At 41.7% G+C, this 23464-nt stretch overlaps 4 protein-coding genes across 8 annotated transcripts in view; 1 reads left to right on the top strand and 3 right to left on the bottom strand.

Annotated features, from left to right (window-relative positions):
- LOC117571310 (irregular chiasm C-roughest protein) overlaps window positions 1-12116 on the top strand; it is a 254399-nt gene extending 242283 nt beyond the window's left edge. For all 4 annotated transcript variants that reach the window (XM_034253396.2, XM_052008557.1, XM_052008558.1 and 1 more), the window contains 6 exons: window positions 6271-6877; window positions 7261-7461; window positions 7927-8169; window positions 8528-8630; window positions 8691-9239; window positions 9335-12116. In XM_034253396.2, the coding sequence (XP_034109287.1) occupies window positions 6296-6877; window positions 7261-7461; window positions 7927-8169; window positions 8528-8630; window positions 8691-9239; window positions 9335-10065 (2409 nt within the window). In that variant the 5' untranslated portion in view covers window positions 6271-6295 and the 3' untranslated portion in view covers window positions 10066-12116. The remainder of the gene's footprint in view (window positions 1-6270; window positions 6878-7260; window positions 7462-7926; window positions 8170-8527; window positions 8631-8690; window positions 9240-9334) is intronic.
- On the bottom strand, window positions 7685-18811 carry LOC117577859 (estradiol 17-beta-dehydrogenase 8). 2 transcript variants are annotated; one of them, XM_052008567.1, is made up of 3 exons: window positions 18647-18811; window positions 17875-18583; window positions 7685-7698 (listed from the first exon to the last, which is right to left on the bottom strand). In XM_052008567.1, coding segments are annotated over exons 1-3 (753 nt in total). In that variant the 5' UTR covers window positions 18690-18811; the 3' UTR covers window positions 7685-7697. The 2 variants fall into 2 exon arrangements, with proteins under 2 accessions (XP_051864527.1, XP_034118699.1); XM_034262808.2 differs by lacking the exon at window positions 7685-7698 and having other exon boundaries at window positions 17750-18583.
- Window positions 18812-20694: 1883 nt separating this feature from the next.
- LOC117567709 (uncharacterized) lies at window positions 20695-21153 on the bottom strand. Its single transcript, XM_034247868.1, has one exon. The coding sequence runs from the start codon at window positions 21151-21153 to the stop codon at window positions 20695-20697; it is 459 nt and encodes a 152-aa protein (XP_034103759.1).
- A 318-nt stretch (window positions 21154-21471) lies between these two features.
- Window positions 21472-22500, bottom strand: LOC117567708 (uncharacterized). The gene has a single exon (XM_034247852.2). It carries the CDS (start codon window positions 22498-22500, stop codon window positions 21472-21474), a length of 1029 nt encoding a protein of 342 aa, XP_034103743.2.
- Between the last annotated feature and the right edge of the window lie 964 nt (window positions 22501-23464).

Genomic DNA, 23464 nt, shown 5'->3' on the forward strand with positions numbered 1-23464 from the left:
TTGACTTTGGCACTTGGTCCCAGCAGCCTTTTACTTGATTTGCTCAGGCAAACAAATTGACAACAAAGTGCAGCTTTCACACACACACACACATGCATATGGGACACACAAATTGATTTTAATTGTTAAGCATTCCCTTTTTTTTTTTTTTAATTGTCCTAATCTCTGCCTAACTTCAAGCTGGCCAATATCCTTTACCTTTATTTGCTGCCTCTGCTTCCTCTTTTTATGCTGTTTCTTCTTCTTCTTCGTTTTCTTGTTGTGTTGTGTCTTCTTCTTGCTGCTTTGGCTTTCTCTTTTTGCAGTTGCCATTTTCATTTTGTCAGCAAAAGTCCTTTAAGTAGCCCCTTTTTGCAAAGGGTTAACCGGTCCCCGAGGGCCATTGCTGTGCCTCAGTGCATGTGTGCGTGCCTCCAACTCTGTGCGTATGTGTGTGTGTGTGTGTGTGTGAGGAAGCCATCGACATTGACTTTAGGTACAGTTGACACTTTAACTGCTAGTTAATGTCCCATTTAAGATTGAGCCTGATTTGTCTTGATATTGCCATCGTTCTCTTTTGTTATCTGCATCTCGCTCTCTCTCTATCTATCTCTCTCCCTCGCACACACACACACACACTATGCACACTCTGTCTCCTTCTCTCTTGCTCTGTCTCACTCCCACTTTCACTTCAATTAACCTCACTTGTCTGTTAAGCCTGACAAAAGCTGCAGCTATTATTACGGCCATCACTTGCAATTGCTGGCTGCTACATCACTCTTAGCTGTCTTCTCCTGATTTTAGGTTATTTATTGTTGCATTGATGATTGAAATAAAGTTAATATGCAAAAACATTTTAATTTAATGATACTATATTACATATATATTATGTTTTTCAAACATTTTCTTAAAGCTATTGAAAATTACGTGCATTTAATAAACAGAGTAAAATACAGCCTTTCAATAGAGCTTCTCTCTCTTTCTCTTTCTCCTTCTCTTTCTCTTTCTCTTTCCTTTCTCTTTCTCTTACTATGCACTCTCCGTCTCCCTCTCTCTCTCTCTGTCTCCTCTTTCCCTCCCACTTTCGCTTCCATTAATATCAATTGACTGCTAAGCCTGACAAAAGCTGCAGGATATGCGCGACAATCAGCTTTGATTATGGGCATCACTTGCAATTGCTAACTGCTACATCACCCATAACTTTAAGCTGTCTTCCGCTGATATTTTGTGGGAGTTGTGCACTTCTTGTATCAGCTGCTGGTGTTTGGTTTTTTTGCAGCTGCAATGTGGGCCATTAAATCTTTGACGTAGAAAGTGGCCCAACTCAAGTCAAGAAGCAAAGTCGAAGCCAAAGGCAAGCGGCTGCGGTTCAATATAAATTTTTCAAAAGTTATTTGAACCAGGTGGGCTTTTTATTGATTTATGAGAGAGGCAGGTCGCAAGCAGTCAGTTGTGTGTGTGTGTGTGGATGGTCGGCTCGTTTAGTTTGGTCATTTGCCTCGTCTGCTAGCAGCTTCCCAATGAGGCCAAAACTCAAAGCCGAACTGTAAATGACAAAACTCTCGCAGAGCGTTGCCAGTTGTGTATGTGTGTGTGTGTGTTGTGAGCTAAAGGAAGCTGAACATCCGCTGCAGCAGCTTGCATCTAATAACTAAAAGATGATAATAATGCCAGTCTCTGAGAGCAGCATTCGCTTCAGTCGCTTTTAGTTTGTTGTTTGGGGACTCAAGTTGGGGTTTGGCTCAAGAAACTGGTTCGACCGGGGCAAGCAAAGCAAAATAATTAGCATGGGGCACAAATGGGCGATGGGCGATGAGTCCACCAAGCTCACATTCATCACAAAAATAACTTCATTGCAGACTCTTGGCTTGGCGCTGGACTTTGGTTGTTGTATGTGCGGTTGTTGTTGTTGTTGCAACTTGCAGTTGCAGCAGTTGCAAGTCGGGCGTTGCCGCAGCACCTGTTCCCCAGTTTGCAGTTTGCAGCACATTGCCCAACTATAAATATCGCAAAGATGCTTGGCATGCTGCGTAAAGGATGCTGAACACGCATGCTGCCTGCTGCCTGCCGCCTGCTGCAGCTGCAACATCTTGCGACCACTGGCCACTTGCTCCAGCCCCAGCAGCAACACTTGCAACAGCAGCAGCAGCAGCTGCCTGTAAAGGAAGCCCATTGGCAGGGAAGTGACGCTGACAAAACAAGCTGCCTTCCTTCTCAACTGCTGCTGCTTTGCCTGCTTCTCCCCACACTTTCCTCCCTTCCCTCACTTTCCTCGCCTCTGCTTCGTCATCTTCCTTGCTGCCCTCATCGATGCTGCTGCTGCTGTTGCTGTTGCTGTATCGATTGGTTGACCAGAGACCAGCTAAAGATTTATGTGTGATAAGCGTCGCCTGAAAATAATTACTGTATCTTTTGCTGCCAGTTGGGGCAACTCTCTGGCAACTTGCAACGGCAACGGCAACAGCAAACGGCAACAGCAAGCGGCAGCAACATGCGGCAGCGAAAATTGAAAACTAGAGCGGAAAACGTTTCGAACGGAAATGTTTTTGTTTTGCCAAGTGATTGGCATTTTGGTATCAAGCTAAACTCCCCAAGTCCCATGCTTTGCAAATCCGTCAAACAGCAAAAGAGCGAGACAGCACCACAAATAGATCAACAAATAGATAGAGACCGAGAGAGAGAGAGAGAGAGATTGGTAAATCAAACAGCTTGATTCGAAAATCTTTGAATACATATCGACTGCATATTGATTCGTGAGAGCGTTGAAAATATCATTACAATTCGATTAAAGAACTTTCGCAACATTTGCACAAGATTGATGTGAAACCATTTTCAAAGCTACGAACAGCTTTCTATGCTAAGTGGAAACAACAAAAATATCGTCTATAAATTATTTAGTTTCTTATTTATAAATTGCATATCAAATTAATTCATAAAAAACTAGCTAGATATTTCATTAAGTTGGGAATGATATTTTAAGTAAATTTCCTTAGTTTCAGAGCATGAATGTGTAGAATTTATTTACTTTTATATTTATAAATTACAATTATAAAAGTAATTACAAAAATGGAAGCTTCATTAAATATTTCAATACCTTGAGAAGTTGATTGTTTTATAAGTACAATTTATTTATTTTTTTATCGAACTTGCTCATCAAATTGTTTCCTACAAATTGTAATTTGAATTTGATTGATTTGAATTGAATTGATTCTCATATTCTTTGATTTTAAAATCTTAAATCAACTCTTAAGTTGATTTAGTTATTTATTTGAAGAAAATTTGCAAATCAAATAACTAACTACACCTTAATCATGTCTTCGTACGTTTCACATTATACTTGATATTCTTTGAAGTCAATTTCTTCATTAACAAAATACGAAAAAAAAGTATAAATATAGAAGTTAATTTTTGTAATCTTTTATTAACTGGAGAAGTCGACTTTAAGCTAATTTCTTCATCAGCAAAGTAAATATCAGTATAATCCAAAAAAAAGGACAATTTCCACTGAGCTTGCTGTCTAAATATTGCCACAAATGATCTCACGTTTTTAAGGTCAATCGCAAGCTCTACAATTTTTATATCAAATGACAACGCATTGTTTATCAAATCGAGTTGAAAGTGAAATCTTTTGCTGTCCGACAATTACCAGCATTAAGATAAAAGTTACAACGAAAAGATACGAGACGAAGAGGAGAGGAGAGGAGATGAAATAGTTGTGTACGTGTGGTGTGGATGGGGATGGGGCGATAAACGAGCGTGTCTATAATCACTTTTAATTAGCGATGATCGCGATGGTCTCGCAACCCAAAAAAGTTCCCCAATGCATGGCATGGCATGGCATGGCTCTAATTTTTTGTAATTTCCAGGTCTTTGGGGTCTTCAGCAGCAGCTGCATGCGCTCTCTCGCTCTTCACCTATCTCTGTGTTCTTCACTCTTTTCTTTTGGTGAAGTCAAACGGAAGCAAACGCGGTAATCTTTATTTCGTCTACGTCTGCGTTTGCGTCTTTGTCGTATTTTATTTGTCTTCGTCGTCGTTTATTTCGTTTTTTTTTTTTGGAGTAGTGCGTTTTGGAGTTCTGTTCGGTTTTATGGATTTCTCTCTGCTTCTTTTCACCTTTTTTTTATGCTTTGCTATAATTTTTCCCCCCGCTCCCGGGGAGCGCCAATTTCCGTATAAATGCAATAAAAACAAATAACAGCCGCGAACTACAAGAAAACAAAATTAGTTGAAAAGCAATAGACGCCAAGTGGCGGAAGCGAACTACTTAATACACATGTATATGTGTGTGTGTGTGTGTATGGAGCATATGAATATGTGAACAAAAATGCGTGAGAAAATCCATGCAGAGGGCGCAGCTGACGACAAGCCAACCAACCGCTGACAGGTGCGAAGAGGCGAAGAGGAGAAGAACTATACATATTGCTATCGGAATTGGAGCTAACAGAAGTTGATGGGTGCGAGGGAGAGGGGGTGGGAATATGCAGCCCTGCGGCTGATTGGTCAGATTGTGCTAATAGATAGCTACACACACACACACACACAGTCATAACTCAGTTTACTAATCGATAGATATCACTGCAGGTATAAAATAAATGAAGGCGACTTGCAAAATCATTAGTGCCTTGGTTACGCCAATACTTCAGCGAATCCTTTGTGCTGTCAATGTCCTTGAACGAACATATGATAGATGTGTGTGGGAACTAGCCAAGCCGTCTAGAGTTGGGAATTACTTGGGGGAAAAATTGTACTTAATAAATTCAAATATTTTCGGCTTGGTTTCTTAAAATGAATACGCAGTAAAATAAATAAGAATTTTATAGAATTTTAATTCAAAATTAAAGAATTTCGATGTCAAGTATTCAATCAAGGAATTATCTAGATATGCAGAATGTTTAGCCCACAACATTTCTCTCTGTGTAGCCACCTGCTTTTCTTTATAAATTCCTAAAACCTTCACAACGTTATTATAATATTCCTTTGAGTTCAATGCTTTGTTGTTGGCTGTGCTGCTCGCAACTTAATCGATATATGCAGAAAATCAATAATTTTGCAGAGTAGCAGCACGGAAAAGTCTTGCAAGTCTAGGTCAATAGCCGTTTAATTACGCTAGGGTTGCCAACAGTAGACTGCTAATTGCTCGTGTAAACGATATGACAATCAAAAAGTTTTGGTGTTTAATCCATCAATAAATTACACAAAAATATTGAGTTGACCTTGTCGAACTGAACTGTTTAATAAATGCGGCCAATAATTGACAGCAGGGTTGTCTCGTTAATCGATATTCAAATTAGCGATAGAGTTTTTCATTTCCACAATTTAACATAGTGGTAATTAATTTGTTGAGCAAACGTTGCGCTATTCGATAATAATTCTATTTACTAAATGGAACAAGTTTTGTTTCTCTTTAATAAAAGTAATACTTACAGGGTTGCCCTTCCCTCCCTGCCTAAGCTGTGTCTGGCAACCCTTTTCCCCGTTTGTTTTTTTTTTGGGGCAACATATCATATTTCGCTTCATTTTTTTAGGTTTTTTTTTTACTTATGACGCGACGCGCACATTTTTCACATTTTACGAATTGCTGGCTACATTCTTACACATTCCGCTTTATGGCTACATACACGTGTTTCCACATGTCCATACATGTTTGTGTGTGTGTGTGTGTGTGTGAGTGTGTTTGTGTGTTACTTGTGTGTACATGCATAAATACACAAACATATTTCGGTTGTCGTAAAGCTCTAGGCCGCCTCGCACTTGAGACTCCGCAGACACTTTTTTCGTTGTCGCTGTTATTTTTTTTATTTATTTTTGTTTTTTTTTTTTTGGGACCGGCTAATTTGAATGTAATTCCCTTTTGTTTTTCTTGTTGTTGTTGTTGTTGTTTTTCGCGCACGTACGAGACTGTCTGCACTTTCAAGCGCGCCGAAAGCATAGAAACAACATAAATAAAACAAAATAAAAACATGGACCCGGCCCAAGCAGCAATACGGCGAACATAAACAATAAACAACAATAAACAATAAACGTAATAATAATACTTTAAAAGACCCTGAGGCAGTTGTTCACGAATTTGTACAACAAAATGCAAAATGCAAAAAGCAAATCATGAAAAAATATTCCGTTTACGATTTGAACTACGCTTCGGTGTCGTCGGGCTTCGTTGAGTAACTGTAATTGAACGAAACTCAGGGCAAACAAATTAAGCGTTGCATACTTTTAGGGCGTGCATTGAAATTCCTCCAACACTTGACTAATGTCTCCATCTCTTTCCATCTCATGCGTTTCTTTACAGCCCACAACAACAACACATACACAGCATGACAACGAAGCGAAAAGAGACAACAACGATGGCGACAACGACAACGATGACGATGACGATGACGATGACGATGACACTGATGATGAAGGCGCTGCTGGTATTGTTGACATGGTCTGTGGACACGGCCAGCTGCTCGCCCTCGTCGCTGTACACGAGCTATCAAAACCAGAGATTTGCAATGGAGCCACAAGACCAGACTGCTGTGGTCGGTGCCCGTGTGACACTCCCCTGCCGCGTCATCAACAAACAGGGCACTCTGCAATGGACCAAGGATGACTTTGGGCTCGGCACATCCCGGGATCTGAGTGGTTTCGAACGCTATGCGATGGTGGGCAGCGATGAGGAAGGCGACTATTCGTTGGACATTTATCCGGTGATGCTCGACGATGATGCGAAATATCAATGCCAGGTTAGTCCTGGCCCGGAAGGCCAACCGGCCATACGCTCCACATTCGCCGGCCTCACAGTTCTGGTGCCGCCAGAGGCACCGAAAATCACACAGGGCGATGTCATATATGCCACCGAGGATCGCAAGGTGGAGATTGAGTGCGTTTCGATTGGCGGCAAACCCGCAGCCGAGGTGAGTGTGCAAGCCCAAAAGCCAATGTAGACAATTTTGAACCCCGACAGACACGAGTATCCCGAAACGAAACCCATTTCGAGGGGGAACCTGGCTAACAATCAAACCGCAGCCTGTGTGTGTGTGTATGTGTGTGTGTGGAGAGAGCAGCACTTTCACACGAGCTGCGCTCGAAACTAATCAAACAAACAATGGATGTCAGCCAGACGATGACTAACTGACCACCTGACTGACTGCGACTAACTGACTAACTGACTGTGGGACTAACTACCTAACTTGGTTTTGCTCCCCAATTGAGTTAGCCCACCAAAAATTCCATGCCATTCCTCAACACATCTCACTCACTCTCTCTCTCTCTCTCTCTCATGCCTATGTCTCTGCAGATTACATGGATTGATGGCCTAGGCAACGTTCTAACGGATAACATTGAGTACACAGTCATACCGCTGCCCGATCTGCGACGCTATACGGCCAAATCGCTGCTGCGGCTCACGCCCAAAAAGGAGCACCACAACACGAATTTTACGTGCCAGGCACAGAACACGGCCGACCGCACCTATCGCTCTGCCAAAATACGTGTCGAGGTAAGAGACAATAAAATCCTCCGACCTCCTTTCCCCTCCTCACTCAACTTTCGAGAGTGCTGGTCACCATTGCAATTTTAGCATCGTTCGGCTTTAGCTATCTATGCGCTGACGCGTCACAGTCAACGCTTGAGCTGCACTATCAATATTCCTGGGGGATGTTCATCCCCATTTCCCACAAATTCAGCACGATTGCGTAGGTCAGGGGTTTTTCTTTTTTTTTTTTGTGGGGGAGCTCTTGACAGTGATGGGCTAATTCATAGCGAAACATGAAGCATAAGGCAATGTCCGAGAGTTAAGTGAAAGAAGCAGGGACTTACAACGACAGCCTGTGTTCAGCCTGTCAGTCTCCAGTGTTAAGCCCTGTCAATGGGCCCTGGGGTTGTGATGATGTCTCAGCTGCGTGTGGCACTCAAATGTTGTAATTAGTAAACTGATTTCTTAATCTTTTGCATTCGACAACAGGTTAAATATGCGCCCAAAGTCAAGGTGAATGTCATTGGGACAACGACAAGCGGAAGCAGTCATGGCAATGGCAATGGGAATGGCAATGGAATCACTCACCCGTTGGGAACTGGCGTCGTTCAGCGTATTGTGGAGCATGCACAGGTGCGACTTGAGTGCCGGGCCGATGCCAATCCGAGCGATGTCCGTTATCGTTGGTACATCAACGACGAGCCAATTATAAACGGTCAAAAAACTGAGATGGTAAGTGTTCCTCCCCCTCCCCCTCTCTCTCTCTCTATCTCTATCTCGACCATTTCTCTTCGACTCGATGATGTTATGCAATTGTGGTTGGTGGAACATGATTGCTGCACTGCACTGGCCACGTCCACATTCCATCAGCGAGCGGGGCATAATTAGAGCACAACTTGCTTGTGCTTTGCTGTGTTGTGTTGTATAATAATACTGGCCACAGCGATTTTGTCATGCCAATTACAACTCTAGCCACACTAGACTCGATCTCTCTCACAGAACTAGTTGCGCCAGTTGGCCGGAAAGCGCTAACGTTCCCACAATTTGCGCCAATCTTTTAAGTTTTCCCCTCTATCTCTTTCGCTCTCAGGTCATACGCAATGTAACGCGCAAATTCCATGATGCAATTGTCAAATGCGAAGTGCAGAATTCTGTGGGCAAGAGCGAGGATAGCGAAACACTGGACATTAGCTGTAAGTATTGAATCAACTTCTGAAGCAACTTTCAGAGCTAACCCCAAACTCCGCATCCAGATGCGCCCAGTTTCAAGCAGCGTCCGCAATCCATGGAGGCCGATGTGGGCAGCGTTGTCTCCTTGAACTGTGAGGTGGACAGCAATCCGCAACCAGAGATTGTATGGATACAACATCCCAGCGATCGAGTGGTCGGCACCAGCTCCAATCTGACCTTCAGCGTGAGCAACGAGACAGCCGGACGTTATTACTGCAAGGCCAATGTGCCCGGCTATGCCGAGATCTCAGCGGATGCCTATGTCTACCTCAAGGGTTCACCGAGCATCAGTTCACAGCGAACACAATACGGTTTGATTGGGGATACGGCGCGTATCGATTGCATTGCCAGCAGTGTGCCCCGTGCACGTCACGTCTCGTGGACGTTCAATGGCCAGGAGATTAGCTCGGAGTCGGGACATGACTATTCGATACTGGTGGATGCGGTGCCGGGCGGTGTGAAGAGCACCCTGATCATACGCGACAGCCAGGCGTATCACTATGGCAAATACAATTGCACCGTGGTCAATGACTATGGCAACGATGTGGCCGAGATACAACTGCAGGCAAAGAGTAAGTAGAAGAGTAAGAGGCGTTTGTTGAGTTCTCTTTTCTATGCTAATATTTGCATCTTTACTTTGCTTACTTTTCACCCTCGATGTTAACAGAGAGCGTTTCGCTGTTGATGACCATTGTGGGCGGCATTTCGGCGGTGGCCATTCTCATGGTGTTGACCATCATCATACTGATCTATTTCAAGTGCAAGAAACGCACCAAGCTGCCGCCAGCCGATGTCATTAGCGAGCATCAGATCACCAAGAACGGCGGCGTCAGTTGCAAACTCGAAGCGGGCGATCGCACCTCCAACTACAGTGATCTCAAGGTGGACATCTCGGGGGGTTATGTGCCCTATGGCGACTACAGTACACACTACAGTCCACCGCCACAGTACTTGACCTCTTGCTCGACCAAATCCAATGGCAGCTCCACCATACTGCAGAACAATCATCAGAATCAGTTGCAATTGCAACAGCAGCAACAACATCACCAGCAACAGCAGCAGCAACAACAGCAGCAGCAGCAACAACAGTCGACTGTGCAGAGTGTGCCGATGACTTTTCTGACCAACAGCAGCGGAGGAAGTTTGACCGGCAGCATTATCGGGGCAAGGGAGATACGACAGGAGAACGGACTGCCCAGTCTGCAGTCGACAACGGCATCGGTGGTGAGTTCGTCGCCAAATGGCAGCTGCAGCAATCAGAGCACGGCAACAACCACCCATGTGGTTGTGCCCAGCTCGATGGCCTTGAGTGTGGATCCGCGTTACAGCGCCATTTATGGCAATCCTTATTTGCGCACATCGAACTCATCGCTGCTGCCACCGCCAACGGCGGTTTAAGTGGAGGTGAGATGGAACGACGTTTGTTAGGTCGTCACTGCAGACGCAACTGCAACTGCAACTTCCCCTAAAAAAGCCAAACTCTCCAGCCAGCACACTCGTAAGACTGATCTCAAGGGCAACAACAACAACAACAACGACAAAAAATAAGAGAAAATAAAACTAAATAAATAAAGCATATTCAAGTGGGCGCCACAGCCACAGTCGTTGGGCGCCAAAAGTACCGTTGTATGGTGAGGCGAGCAAGAAGGAAGAGGAAGAGCAGGCGGTAAGTGCTGAGGCAAGGCAAAACCTAGCAAACGATGATTTTTTTTAGCAACCAAAAATTCGCATTAGCTTAGAACGGAGAAGTGAAAACCGAAAAGTGGAAGTGGAAGAGGAAGAGGAAAAGGAAGAGGATGAAGAAGAAGAAGAAGAGAGCTCATGCCAGGTCTGATTAGGCAGCACATACACGTTAACTAGGCTAACCACTAATTGTAGTACAGATAGCTACACTGACTACATACATACATATACTTAGTATTTCACATTATAATATTACGTATTTTAATTGGATTTTTTTTTTTTTGTTTTTTTTTTCTTTTTGTGGTGTTTCATCGTCAGTTGCGCAAGTTGCTGCGACTGCTTTAGCTTTAGCGTGACAAATTCAATTTTTTTCGCTAGCACGTAAGGTTAATAGACTATTAAGCTAGGATGTTGCGCATTTACAAGTCCTTAGAAACTTGCTGCATGTTAAGAAAACAAAAGAAAACAACAAAAAAAAAAAACACAAAAAAAAAAAAAGAAAAGCCTTACAAAGATTATTTATTACGAAAACCGACATAAAAAAATACAAACACCAATTGATAGACAAGTTAATTACAATTAAATAAAAATATACAATGAAAAAAAGAAAAAAGAAAATGAAACTTTTGCGTAGCCTGATTGTTCGCTTTGTGCACACAAATACATTATCAACTTAACTTTCAACTGTTGAGAGCATATCTTAAAGCGTTTACAACTAGATTAAACATATCTCCCCCTAAACAAAATGAAACAGATTATCATCTAACTCTCGCTCTCTCTCTCTCTCACACACTCTCTCTATATCAATGAAGCAGCAAAGGGTGCGCGAAAAGCAAGAAATACAAAAAAAAATTATTTATAGATTTAAAAATATTGAAAAAATCAAGATATTTATTAAATGTGCTTGCAAAAAAAAAAAAAAAAACGTATGTGCATATTGTATGTGCATTGCTTAAGAAAATTATGCCAAAGTACCTGATAGTATTTAAGCCGAAGAATGTTCTTCTTCAATCTATATATATACATATATAATTTTTTTCATCATCGTCGTAGCTTAAGTGGTTTTTTTTCTCTAGAGTATAGACAAAATGGAAGCGTATTTCAGCACTCGATTGTCGTAGCTAAAAAAAAATACTTGAAACTCCTTTTTAACAGTCGCCTTAACTTATGACACGCCCACATTTAAAGCTCAGCAAAACAAAGAGAGAAAAAAAGCAAAGAAAGTTTACATCGAAAATGAAGTTGAGAGAATTATCGATTGAGAATGCATTAAATAATACAACAACTCATAAGTTCAATTGTGCTAAGTGTACTTCTAAGTGTATAACGATAATTAATATACATTTATCCTAGCTGTAGTATGCCATTAACATACATAGAGTATATAGTCTATAGTTATATATACATATTATATATATATATACAATTAGAATAGTAATTTTTTTTTTTCGTCTAACTGATAATATAGAATCCCTTCGTCGTTAGCTATATATATTTTGATATATGAATCAAGCGCATTTCATAACAAAAACAGAAAAAAAAAACATAAAAAAACGAAAGAAAAAAAACACATCACTTCATTTTAATGTTTATTGTTTCCATTTTCATTGTGAATTTTTGTCTGTGCGCCTATTTAGCAATTAAGCGACGTGAATTGCATTAAAATTGCTACATTTTTAGCTGTCGATATTTTTTGTCAGTAATTAAGCGAAATGAACAAATGTTTTATGTATACAAAAAAAAAAAAAAAAAAAAAAAAACAAAAATGAGAAAACAAAAAGAAACAAGCAGGCAAATTACAGCAAATAAACAATTACTTATATATATATATAAAATAAAAATAAAAACGAAGAACAACAAAAAAAAAACGAATAAAAATGTATTGCAAAAAAAAAAACGTGGAGTTTTATTTTTTTTATTTATTTTTTGTGTAGCAACTTCAAAGTGCAGCTGGCTCATCATTAGCCGGCAACGCAGCTGGCCTCGAAAGTCAAATAAAGCGGTGTAACATTTGTGATTGTGGCGGAGGGTTGCTAAAGGGAGGGTTGGGGGTTCCTATATGGGGGGTTAGATGGTGTGTCTGTGCGTGTGTGTGTGTGTGTGTGGTGTCACATCACGTCAGAGAACTGTCAGCTGTAAAAGCTAAAAATCAAACAAACACAGACACAGGCACGGGAATTAAAAAGTGCCACCCAAAAAGCAGGCATATGTGTGTCTCTCTGTGTGTGTGTGTGTGTGTGTGGGTGAGTAAATTTATGGTAAGCAGTGTACGGAATGAAATGAAATAAAGGCCGTTGACAGGGGCAAACTGGAAGCGAGGAAGGATTGAGGATTAAGGCGAGTTGACAATGCAAACAAACGGCTCGCTAAGCTCGACTAAAAATGCTTAATGAGTGCGTAAGGGTCACACACACACATACACAAATACACACACACATATGCACATATAGAGCTGTGCTGCTGGAGCTGAAGCTCTGATTCTGGCTGCCGCATGATCCGCAAGAAGAAAATGTTGCGGCGTCGCGCACGACGCACATTAAACTAAATTAGTTGCCTTTGTCACAAACGACCCTCGAGCAGGCAGACCCGTCAGCAGCTCTCTCTCTCTCTCTCTCTGGCTCACAACCTGTCACCAAACACACACACACACACACACGCATACACGCAAGCAGCAAGTGGCAAGTGGCAAGTGGGGTTGGTTATAACTACACTACGTGCACTTAGTCGTCGGAAGTTGCAATTGCGGTTTACTGTGTTAATTGGCATGACATTGTTGTGGCAACGAAACTATCGTAAGTTGCAGGTTACCACTTGCCACCCCCCACCTTGCACCACACCCCGCACTCCCAGCTTGCGTCGCTAACGGATCAGCCGTGGCAATATCCACAGAGCCTACAACCTAGCACATGCTTCCCACTTCCCACTTGCCACTTGCCACACGGCACTTGGCGCTTCGCCTTCGCTGTACTCTACGATAAGCTGCAGTTTTGCTGACAACTGCCAGCAATTCCAGCATACATTGAATTTACTTTTGCTACTTCATACCCTGCATTAAGCGAAGAACGAGCAAAGGGGTAGCTGCACTATAAAAGGCTTGTGAATCTTAAAAATCGATCAAGTAATAACTACGAAAACTATAAACGTATTATCTATACGAAATTATAGTATCTTTTATATAATGAATCAGTTATGAAACATTCTTGGACTACTCAATCAATACTCAATCAGTCACTCAATCAGTACGTCAGCCAGTCAAACACTCAATCAAGTAATTAGTTTAATTGGCAGAAATGTAGTTAGTCAGTTATGAATCAATCATGAAGTTAGTCAATCATATATAGTCAATCAGTCACTCAATCAGTACGTCAGCTAGTCAAACACTCAATCAAGTAATTAGTTTAATTGTGCAGCAATATAGTTAGTCAGTTATGAATCAATCATGAAGTTAGTCAATCATATATAGTCAATCAGTCACTCAATCAGTAAGTCAGCCAGTCAAACACTCAATCAAATAATTAGTTTAACTGGCAGCAATGTAGTTAGTTATGAATCAATCATGAAGTTAGTCAATCATATATTTAGTTCATTAAACGCTCAATCAACAGTAAAGCAGTCAGTCAACAATTAATCAATCTGCCAGCCCCATATATTTGATGTAGTTAGTCAGTTATGAACGCAATCAACTCTTAAATCACTCAATCAAATATGAAATTAGACGTCAATCAGCGAGTTACTTAGTCAAGTAGATTTTGAAGTACAATTTTAATCATAACATTTTTCAATAAATTGGTTATTAAATCTATAGTCAGTGAATCATCTGTCAATCATTATTTTCCTATAAAGCAAAACAACCAAAGTGGTAGCTGCACTATAAATGACTTGTGAATCTTAGAAATCGATCAAGTAATAACTATACGAAAACTATAAACGTATTGTCTATACGAAATTATAGTATCTTTTATATAATGAATCAGTTATGAAACATCCTTGGACTACTCAATCAATAGTCAATCAGTCACTCAATCAGTAAGTCAGCCAGTCAAGCACTCAATCAAGTAATTAGTTTAATTGACAGCAATGTAGTTAGTTATGAATCAATCATGAAGTCAATCATATATTTAGTTCATTAGACGCTCAATCAACAGTAAAGCAGTCAGTCAACAATTAATCAATCTGCCAGCCCAATATATTTGATTTAGTTAGTCAGTTATCAACGCAATCAACTTATAAATCACTCAATCAAATATGAAATCAGAGCTCAATCAGCGAGTTACTTAGTCAAGTACATTTTGAAGTACAATTTGAATCATAACGTGTTTCAATAAATTGGTTATTGAATCTATAGTCAGTAAATCATCTGTCAATCATTAATTTTTCTATAAAAATAGTAAAGAAAACATTCAATCAGTCTATTAATCAGGCAATACAAATTATTTTCAATAACTAATTAGTTTGTCAATCAAACATTAAGTTGCCTAGCCACTCAATCAGCAAGTTAATGAGTGACCAAGTTGATAAAGCAGTTAAATTTAAAGTATCCATCAATTGGTTATTAAAACTATATCCAATCAATCAATTGATCAATCAATCAAGTAGACCGAAGACTTTTGTGTGCTCTGTTGAACACAGGGCATCTCGAAGTCGAGCATGCCCGAATGCAGTGCAATTTTGTTGCTTCATTTCGTAGGTTTGCTCACGTGCTGAGCAAATTTCTTTAGAGCAGTGCTTCGTTAAACTGCCACCCACTGCCTTTTCCCCGTTCCCCTTAACCCCCTTAACCCCTTTTCCCATTCTGTTTTCTGTGTTTTTTTGTTGTTTATGAACAATTGGCGGCTGCAGTGCGGATCTCGTAGTATAGCTCCTACACTCATTGGAGTTGTAGGGACTGTAGGGACGCCTGACGCACGTCATTGGCAACAGAACGCAGCGCAGAAAGAAAACAGACAGACGCAAAAAACGGACACAAGTCGCACGAAGAGTTACGATTTCATTAACATGAGATATGGCGAGTGCCTGGGCCTTCAAAATGGGTTGAGTGAGTGTCGACTGTCGAGTGTGTGTATGTGTGTGTGTGAGTGTGTGTGTGTGTGGAAGCCAATGCATTGTGGTGTGAGTTGATTGGGGTCGTCAGTGGGTCGCATTGCTCTCTGTTTTATGACTCAAGTGGCTCACTCTCATTGTCGTTCTTCCTTCGACCCTTCCCCTTCCCCTTCCGCCACCCTCAGTGTCGCAGGGCGTTGCGTTGTTAATTGTTAACGCTATAGTGAGGGGGGGGGGGGGGGGCAGCAGCAGCAGGTCCCTCATCCCTTTGGTCGTGTTCGAGGAGGGTTGTGACTTTGGCCATATGATTAGGAAATGTTTTGTTTTTCACTATGCACTAAAAACGAAATGGGCAAAACGTAGCACACACACACACACACACACACAAACAGTGGAGGGCAGGAGTTGGCAAGGGGGAGAGGCAGAAAGAGAGAGCGAGTTAGAGAGAGAGGGGAGCCATAACCGAAACTTTGGGCTCGGGGTGATGTTGCTTAATGTCCTGGCGACCCGTTGCTGTGTAATTGCTACTGTGTGTGTGTGTGTGTGCGAGTGTGTGTGTGTGTGTGGGTGAGTGCTGCTCATATTCGAGGCAGAGGCGAGTTGAATTTCTTGAATTAATAAAATGTCTTCATTATTTAAATTGCACGCACGACCACAAGCGTAACCCACCCAAATGTGTTGCCCAAACAAAAACCCGCCAGCTGAGTGTGTGTGCGTGTGTGTGTGTGCGTGTGTGTGCGTGTGTGTCTCATACATATGTGCTGGTCGTTTGTCGTCAGTCGCTCGCTCGCTTTTGCCCCCTCTCTCTCCCCTTCTCCCTCTTCACTCTCTCTCACCCTCTTTGCGCTGTTTGGTGCGGCCAAGTTAATTAGCAGCTGGGGAATTGTGAAATATATTAATATTGTACACTTTGGTAGTAACCCCACCGCACCACCCAAACCACCAAATAGCCATACTTCCCATTCCCCTTCCCCTTCCCCTTCCCCTTCCCCTTCCCTTCCCCTTCCCCTCCCCCACGGTTGCGGCCCTTTGTGGCCGCATTGGGACAACATTGTCAGCCGGAATGGCCACAAGCGTGGGCCCATCTTCAGTTCCAGCTGCAATTGTTATCGATAGTCACGTTAAGCCAATCAAGTGAGTATTCTACAGCATAACAAAAACAAAAAAAAAAGTTCCCCTTATTAAGCATTTAGTGCAATTTCAATTGAATTCTATTAAATATTCCAATTTTATATATGAACGTTTACGATTGGAAAATACTATTGTAAACACTATTTCGAATCAAAAATTTAGTTAGCTTAGGGCAGTAGTTTTTAAATATAACCTTATATAACCTTATTATAACACAACGATTTCTTTCATTTTGGGTAGTATGGAAAAATACACACAAGTAGTTTTTATTTAATTCTGAAGCCTTTTTACAACATGTAGTTGAATATTTTAGCGAATTTGGATATATATTACAATAAAAACTATTAAATATTTAACGTATAAGAAATGCATATATTCTGACAAAGGTTGTAAGTTTTTAATACACCTAAATAGCTTTAAGTTTATTGTAAAATATACATTTTTATTATTCATAGAAAACACTGCGTTGCAATAGCAAAAGTTTTCTAATTTTACCCAATTATTCTGAAGCAAACTTTTAAGCCATAGTAATTGTAATTGTTGTTTGCCATTTATACAAATAAATTAGAGTTTTTATCATTATATATATATAAGTTTTATAATATACATTCTATAGTCTTATTTTGATTATCTATTTCTAATGACAAGATTTCAGCATAATACGATTTAATTTCAAACATATTCTTTGGACGCATTTTTATATGAGTATCCCACATAATTCAGTAACATGTTAATGATACGGACTAAACAAATTAAAAAACATACTTTTAGAATAAAAAATCTAGGAGAAAAATTTCATGATTTTCATCCAACATCAGCCCATATGTAAATAATCAATAATAATTATTTAATAAATACATTGCAAGTGTAGACTTGAATTGCTATTCAAAACAAATATTAGGTTTGCAATGCGACATCGTGCATCAAATTAAGTATACGAACTCTCCAATTGCTTGGCGAAACCCAAAAAAAATTAAGTATACGTAATTTGAAAATGATCTAAATATAATATAAATTATTAGCGTTTGTTAACGTGGCGTACAAATTAGAAGACGAAAAAACAAAAATTTGTCTATCACATTCATTAGCTTAACAAAGTGATAAAACGAACGACAAACATTTTTCGAGAGCTTTGCAAAGCTTGCATTAGTTACGCAGCTAGCCCATAGATGGCGCACGCACACTGGTAATCGACGATCGAACGACGCTAGCAACATTCAAGTTATCATTTTGATTACACAAAAACACAAAAAACATAGATTCTTTAATTATAGAGCTACAACAAATAAATGCACAACTGTATGGCGATAAGAAGCACTTTGTGGGGGGGGAAGCTTTGGCCAAGCAAACAACTATTTGAGGCCGCCGGTGACTTCGATGGCCGCGCCATTGACATAGGCCGATTTCTGGGAGGCAAGGAAAGCGATCACCTCGGCGATCTCCTCGGGCTGACCCAAGCGGCCAAGCGGACAGCGTTGCACCACCTGTTGCTTAATGCTGTCGGGCACCACGGCCACCATGGGCGTGTCAATGTAGCCGGGGAGGATGCAATTGACACGAATGCCAAACTTGCCAAACTCCTTGGAGGCCACCTCAGTGAAAGAGATGACGCCCGCCTTGGTGGCCGCATAGTTCGCCTGCCCAATGTTGTTCATGCGTGCCACAATGCTGGACATGTTCACAATGCTGCAGTCTTTCAGCTGTTGATCGATCATTGCCTTGGCAAACTGTTGCGTCACCATAAACGTTCCCTTCAGATTCACACTGTACACATCGTCGTAGTCGTGCTCCGGCATCTTCAGCAAATACCCATCGCGGGTGATGCCCGCCGAATTGATCACAATGCTCGGCGCCTGCTTGAATTTCGCCAACGCTGCGGTCACCGCATTCTTTACACTTGTCAGCGATGAGACGTCCACTTCAAGGGCAGCCGCACGATCGGCGCCGCCCAACTGCGAGGCTGTCTCTTGTGCTGCCTGCAGATTGCGATCGGCAGCAATCACCTGAGCGCCATCACGTGCCAGAATGCGACAGGTGGCACGACCAATGCCCGAGCCGGCACCTGTAACATCAAATTAGAGGGTCAAAGGTCACAGAGTGATAAAATCAAACCACAAGTACGCACCTGTTACAAATGCCACCTTGCCAGCGAGTAATCCACTTGCCATTATAGCTCTCTATCTGTGTGTGTGTTGGGGATCTAAAATCTAATCAGCACAAGCGGCGACGAACCAGCAACGATGATGATTGCCAAAAGAAAACAATATAAACAACACGCCACCAGCTGCGCAGCTTTTGAGCAGTGTGACCAAAGATGGAAACACCGAAAAATGCCCAAAATAATTAATATTTTATATATCATATGTTAGGAGCGGATTTATCAATCGCTTCATTTGTATTGAAGGCAAAATTAGTAAACCTTACTATCTTTTATTTTGTTTTGATTTAGAATTGTGAGTATCTACTAAATTCAACATCTGCAAATATCTGAAATGTTTTGATTATTGAAAGCTTTTCAGTGCTCTCTAAAAGTATGCAGAAATACAAAAATTCAAAAATTTAAATGCAAAGAATTTTTATTGGGACAACGTTCATTGCATACTTTCAGGGTTACGTATTTAATTGTAATGTGGAGCACTAATGTAACATATGATTTGATATGATATGATATGATTATGATTTGGCCGTTTTTTAATTTAGCACTTTTAGCCGTTCTTGGCATTTGAACCTCGATAACTCGATCTACTTTTACGACAATAGCAGTCAATGTCCACAAAAACTATATTAAAGATCCTGCTGTCCTATCGTGGACATTCCTTGTAATTCTTGATTTTTCCTTGATCCTCCGGAGCCTTGTGCCCTTATCATCTTAGTAAAATTTTACCCGAAATCGCCAGCTTTTAAATATTCATAACTTTTATTAAATACATCTAAAATTCGATTTATGAAATTGAGTAAACAAGAAATCTATTTAAACAAATTAACTTATACCTCAGCCATAATAATAATAATTTACTATATCATATACTATATGCCCTTTTTTTATGTATGACGTCTAAAAAGTGCCAATGTAGTAGGCCAACATAAGTGAACAATCAGGTGATCTTAGTTATTGTTGTTGTGGCCTACTCTAAGTTGCCATGAACGGTTAAAATGTGCCAAGTCAGCAACCAAAATACCAGGCGAACATAAATCAGTAGTAAGCAAATGCACAAAAACTCAATGCATTTTAAATTTTCGTGCTGCATACTTTTAGGATCGCCGAAATAAAACTATTCCCTTCATTGAATGGCGTTTTTGGGATATTTAACTTGTGTTGCATACTTTCAGGGTCATGAAATAATTAAATTGCTAACCATTTGATTGAGAAAACTTTTATGGCATACTTTTAGGGTGACACTTTTAATTGAAATGTGGAATTTGACAGGTTTCGCATTTGTAGCATACCTTTAGGATGTGTTAAATATTTCAACGCTTATTAATCACTGATTAATGCTACTGATTTATGTTCGCCTGGTATTTTGGCTTATGAATTGGCACTTTGTAGTCATTCGTAGAGATTTTGAGCAGCAGCCACTTGAAGCAACCGCAAGAGGCTAAAAATTGTCAAGTCTGCATTTGAAATACCAGGTGATCATAAGTCAGCAGCAAGCGAAATAAAGAAATTTAATTCAAAAATAATCTAATTCGTAAACTTTGAAGTATGCTATACAAATTAAATATTTTTGAAGTGGCGTCACAATGACGAATGATATTGAAATTAAAGAAGAAAGCGATAAATAAGCAAATCCGGTCCAATTTAAGTGTAACCCGCATGCAAGTGAGATGTTGTTCATTTTTTTGCTGCTCACTTATGTTCGCCTACTATTTTAGATGCTGAAATTTCGACTTTAAGCTATTTTTGTCAGCTTCTACTTTTATGACAATAAAACTAATAGCAATTACAATAATGTCTACTAACATCAAAGTTTTCCATAGAAACTGTATCCTGTCAAAGAACATTACACTTCATTATTACACTTTCACTTCTTTATCTATTCTGGAAATTGAAGATTTTTGCATTCTGAACTAAGCTTTCGGACATTTAGCATTTTCCATCCTAGCAACATGTTTAGAAAATTCACAATATCTCAGCCATAGTTGGTTAGAATACGTTTATTATTGATATCATTTTCACTCCAATGGTATTAAATAGTAGAGTTGTGGCTGTGGCTCCACATCTGGCACCTCTGGCTGTGGCAGCAGCTGAATCACTCCACTGCGAACGCTGACGCTGCGGGCAAGTCCAAATTGTCGCAGCAACTTCTTGAGATATCGCTTGGGAACACGAACTAGCTGCCGCCGGATGATGCGTTGAACCTTCTTCCATGGCCGACTGCTGCCACGATTATCCTCATCGAATTGATCGGCAACATTCAGCTGTTGCATGAGCTGCTGCAGCTGCTGTTCACTCAGATGACTGAGATCAATCGGTGGCAGCTGCTGATCGGATTCGGATTCCTCGCCATTCGATGTGCTGCTGCGTAGACGCAACTGTTTCAGCGGGCGATCGCCACAGGCGGCCAAGCTTGGATTCAAATCCAGCAGCAAGAATATGGCCACAGACAGGCAGTAAAGTGTAGAACAGCTCATTGTGTACTCATGTGATCGACAATAACTGAAAATGGCTCGCTTAAATAGTGAAGATGGCACCCGAGGCGCTTTTTGCGCCGCATCATGATCACGTTTTGAAGTGATCAGCAGTCAAAAATAAATAATATGGGTCAAGTACTATTCGAAAGATTTCATTTATTCATCTGCTTGTTTTGCCCAAAAAAAGAGTGTGGCTTCAATTCAATAAGATTAGCTACAATAAATTAGAAAAAAAAAAATGTTGTTGTGGTTGTTATTGTGTGATCTCAGCGATCGTTGATCGTTCAAGTGGGTGGCGAAATTTTACCAACGCAACGCTTAGGCAACTGGAATGCGTGTACGCTTGTTCTTGTTCTTGTTCTTGCCCTTGCCTTTGCCCTTCTTGTTCTTGTTCTTGCCACCGCGACGACGATTGTTGATGCGCTTGTTCTTGTTCTGGACACGCTTCCTCACCACACGACGCTTGTTGGGTCGGCTCTTTGTGTTGAGCATCACCTTCTGGCCGTTCTTGAAGTAGCGACGATAGCGTGGCGGAATGCGCACACTGAGCATCTGTCCCTGACCGCGACGTCCGCCCTTGCGACGCAAATTGATGCGATTGCTCTGGCTGGCCTTGCTCTCGTCCGCCTGATCGCCGTTGGTGAACACCTCGTACTCCTGGGCACCGGCCGCCAAAGCCGCCTGCATGGCCTGCTCATCGAGGAGCTCAGCGTTGGCAGCCATCGCAATGCCACCAGCAGCGGCGCCATCGCTGCCATCGTCAGCGCCATCATCGTTGGCCAGCTCATCGTCCTGATCATCAGCGCCATACTGACGAGCGGTCGATGTGGAGGTGGGACTGGTGGGTGTAGTGCTCGTCGGGGATGAGGGTGTGGCTGTGATTGTGCCCGTTGCCGAAGGTAACGTGCCAGTTGAGGTCACTGTGACGGTGGGTGATGTGGGCGTGGCGGAGGATGTGCCAGGATTTGTGATAATGATGGGGATCACCGGTTGACTGCTGCTGCCGAACATGTTCTTGAACATGAGGAACTTCTTCAGAAAGAGACGGCCACTGGATGCATCTTTCTTGTTGTTGCCACCGTTGGCAGCGCCCACTGAACCAGCTGCACCTGCAGCAGCAGCGGCTGAAGCACCAGCTGGCACCACGCTCAGTTTATCCTGATCTCCGGCCAACTCGAAGGCGGCAGCGGCAGCAGCATCATTGGAGCGTGCCAGGGCAGCAGAGGGCTCATTGATGTAGCCACTGCGACGCACCTTGAGCACATGCGATGGCCGTTCAGCGAGCGTTAGGCTGACAAGCAGGCTGCCGACGAGCAGCAGATGAGCGAAGGATAGTGGAGACTTCATCCTGAATTGCTTTGAATGAAACTACTCGCGATGCGGAGAACTTTTCCTCGATAATGGCAATTGGATAGTCCCAGATGTTGTGGTGTGCTCACACTGATTGGTAATCAATGTTTGATACATTATCGTCGAAATTGTGAGCCTTTTATACCCGCAACAGCACTTGCGCTCAAGACCCATATGCAAAATGGTCAACTGGTCACTTCACAGTACCTAAATTCCAATTCTAACTGTAAATGGCCTAGGGACTGAGAGTGTGACGATATGTACACAAGGCATACATACTCACACACTCGCATCATGCCTACCGATTTACAATTCACAATTGAATTCAATTCAATTCAATTCAATTTTTAGACCTTTAACAAAAAAATGTGAAAACGCTTCGAGGCGAAAACGTTCTTCACCGTCATCGTGGTCCGCCTCGCCTCGCTCGTTCTGCTTATCATCTTCTCTCCTCTGCCATTCCATGCCCCTCCCCCTCCCCTCCACGTTTCCCCCTCTTCTCTTCAGTCCAGTCAAGCGTTCAAGCGTTCATTCAATCGCTCAATCGTTCAAATATTGAGCCGCTGTCGCTGGCTGCTTTTCGCTGTACTTTCTACGAGCGCCGTGTTTCGCGCACTTGGCCATGATACCTGCCTGATATCTCCCTCCCCTTTTGGATACCATTAACCAGCTTCTTCCCTCACTTTCCCCTTGTCCTTGGCAGCATTCAACTATTCACGTTTGTCATCACGGCTCTCACTCATTGTCGAGTGCAAATCCAAGTCCACGCATACAGCATTCAGCATCGCCATCGCCTCTGGGATGCTAGTTGGTAAAAAAGTGAAAACCCATTCAGTTGCCAGGCCATTGATATTGAGTTTCTACTCGCAATTAAACAAGCGGGTCAAAGGTGACCCAATTGACGCGATATTCAAGTAGGCCTAATCCAATTTGACAACTCAACCCATTCCTAAACTCGTGA

Source organism: Drosophila albomicans, chromosome X (genome assembly GCF_009650485.2).
Source record: "Drosophila albomicans strain 15112-1751.03 chromosome X, ASM965048v2, whole genome shotgun sequence".
Lineage (NCBI taxonomy): Eukaryota > Metazoa > Arthropoda > Insecta > Diptera > Drosophilidae > Drosophila > Drosophila albomicans.

What these genes read in the sequence shown, in the direction of transcription:
- LOC117577859 (XM_052008567.1), bottom strand. Translation starts at nt 18,689, where the DNA reads ATGGCAAGTGGATTACTCGCTGGCAAGGTGGCATTTGTAACAG. An exon ending in CAAGGTGGCATTTGTAACAG is followed by an intron (nt 18,584 to 18,646) that starts GTGCGTACTTGT and finishes TTGATGTTACAG; the next exon opens with GTGCCGGCTCGGGCATTGGT.
- LOC117567709 (XM_034247868.1), bottom strand. Translation starts at nt 21,153, where the DNA reads ATGAGCTGTTCTACACTTTACTGCCTGTCTGTGGCCATATTCTTGCTG.
- LOC117567708 (XM_034247852.2), bottom strand. Translation starts at nt 22,500, where the DNA reads ATGAAGTCTCCACTATCCTTCGCTCATCTGCTGCTCGTCGGCAGCCTG.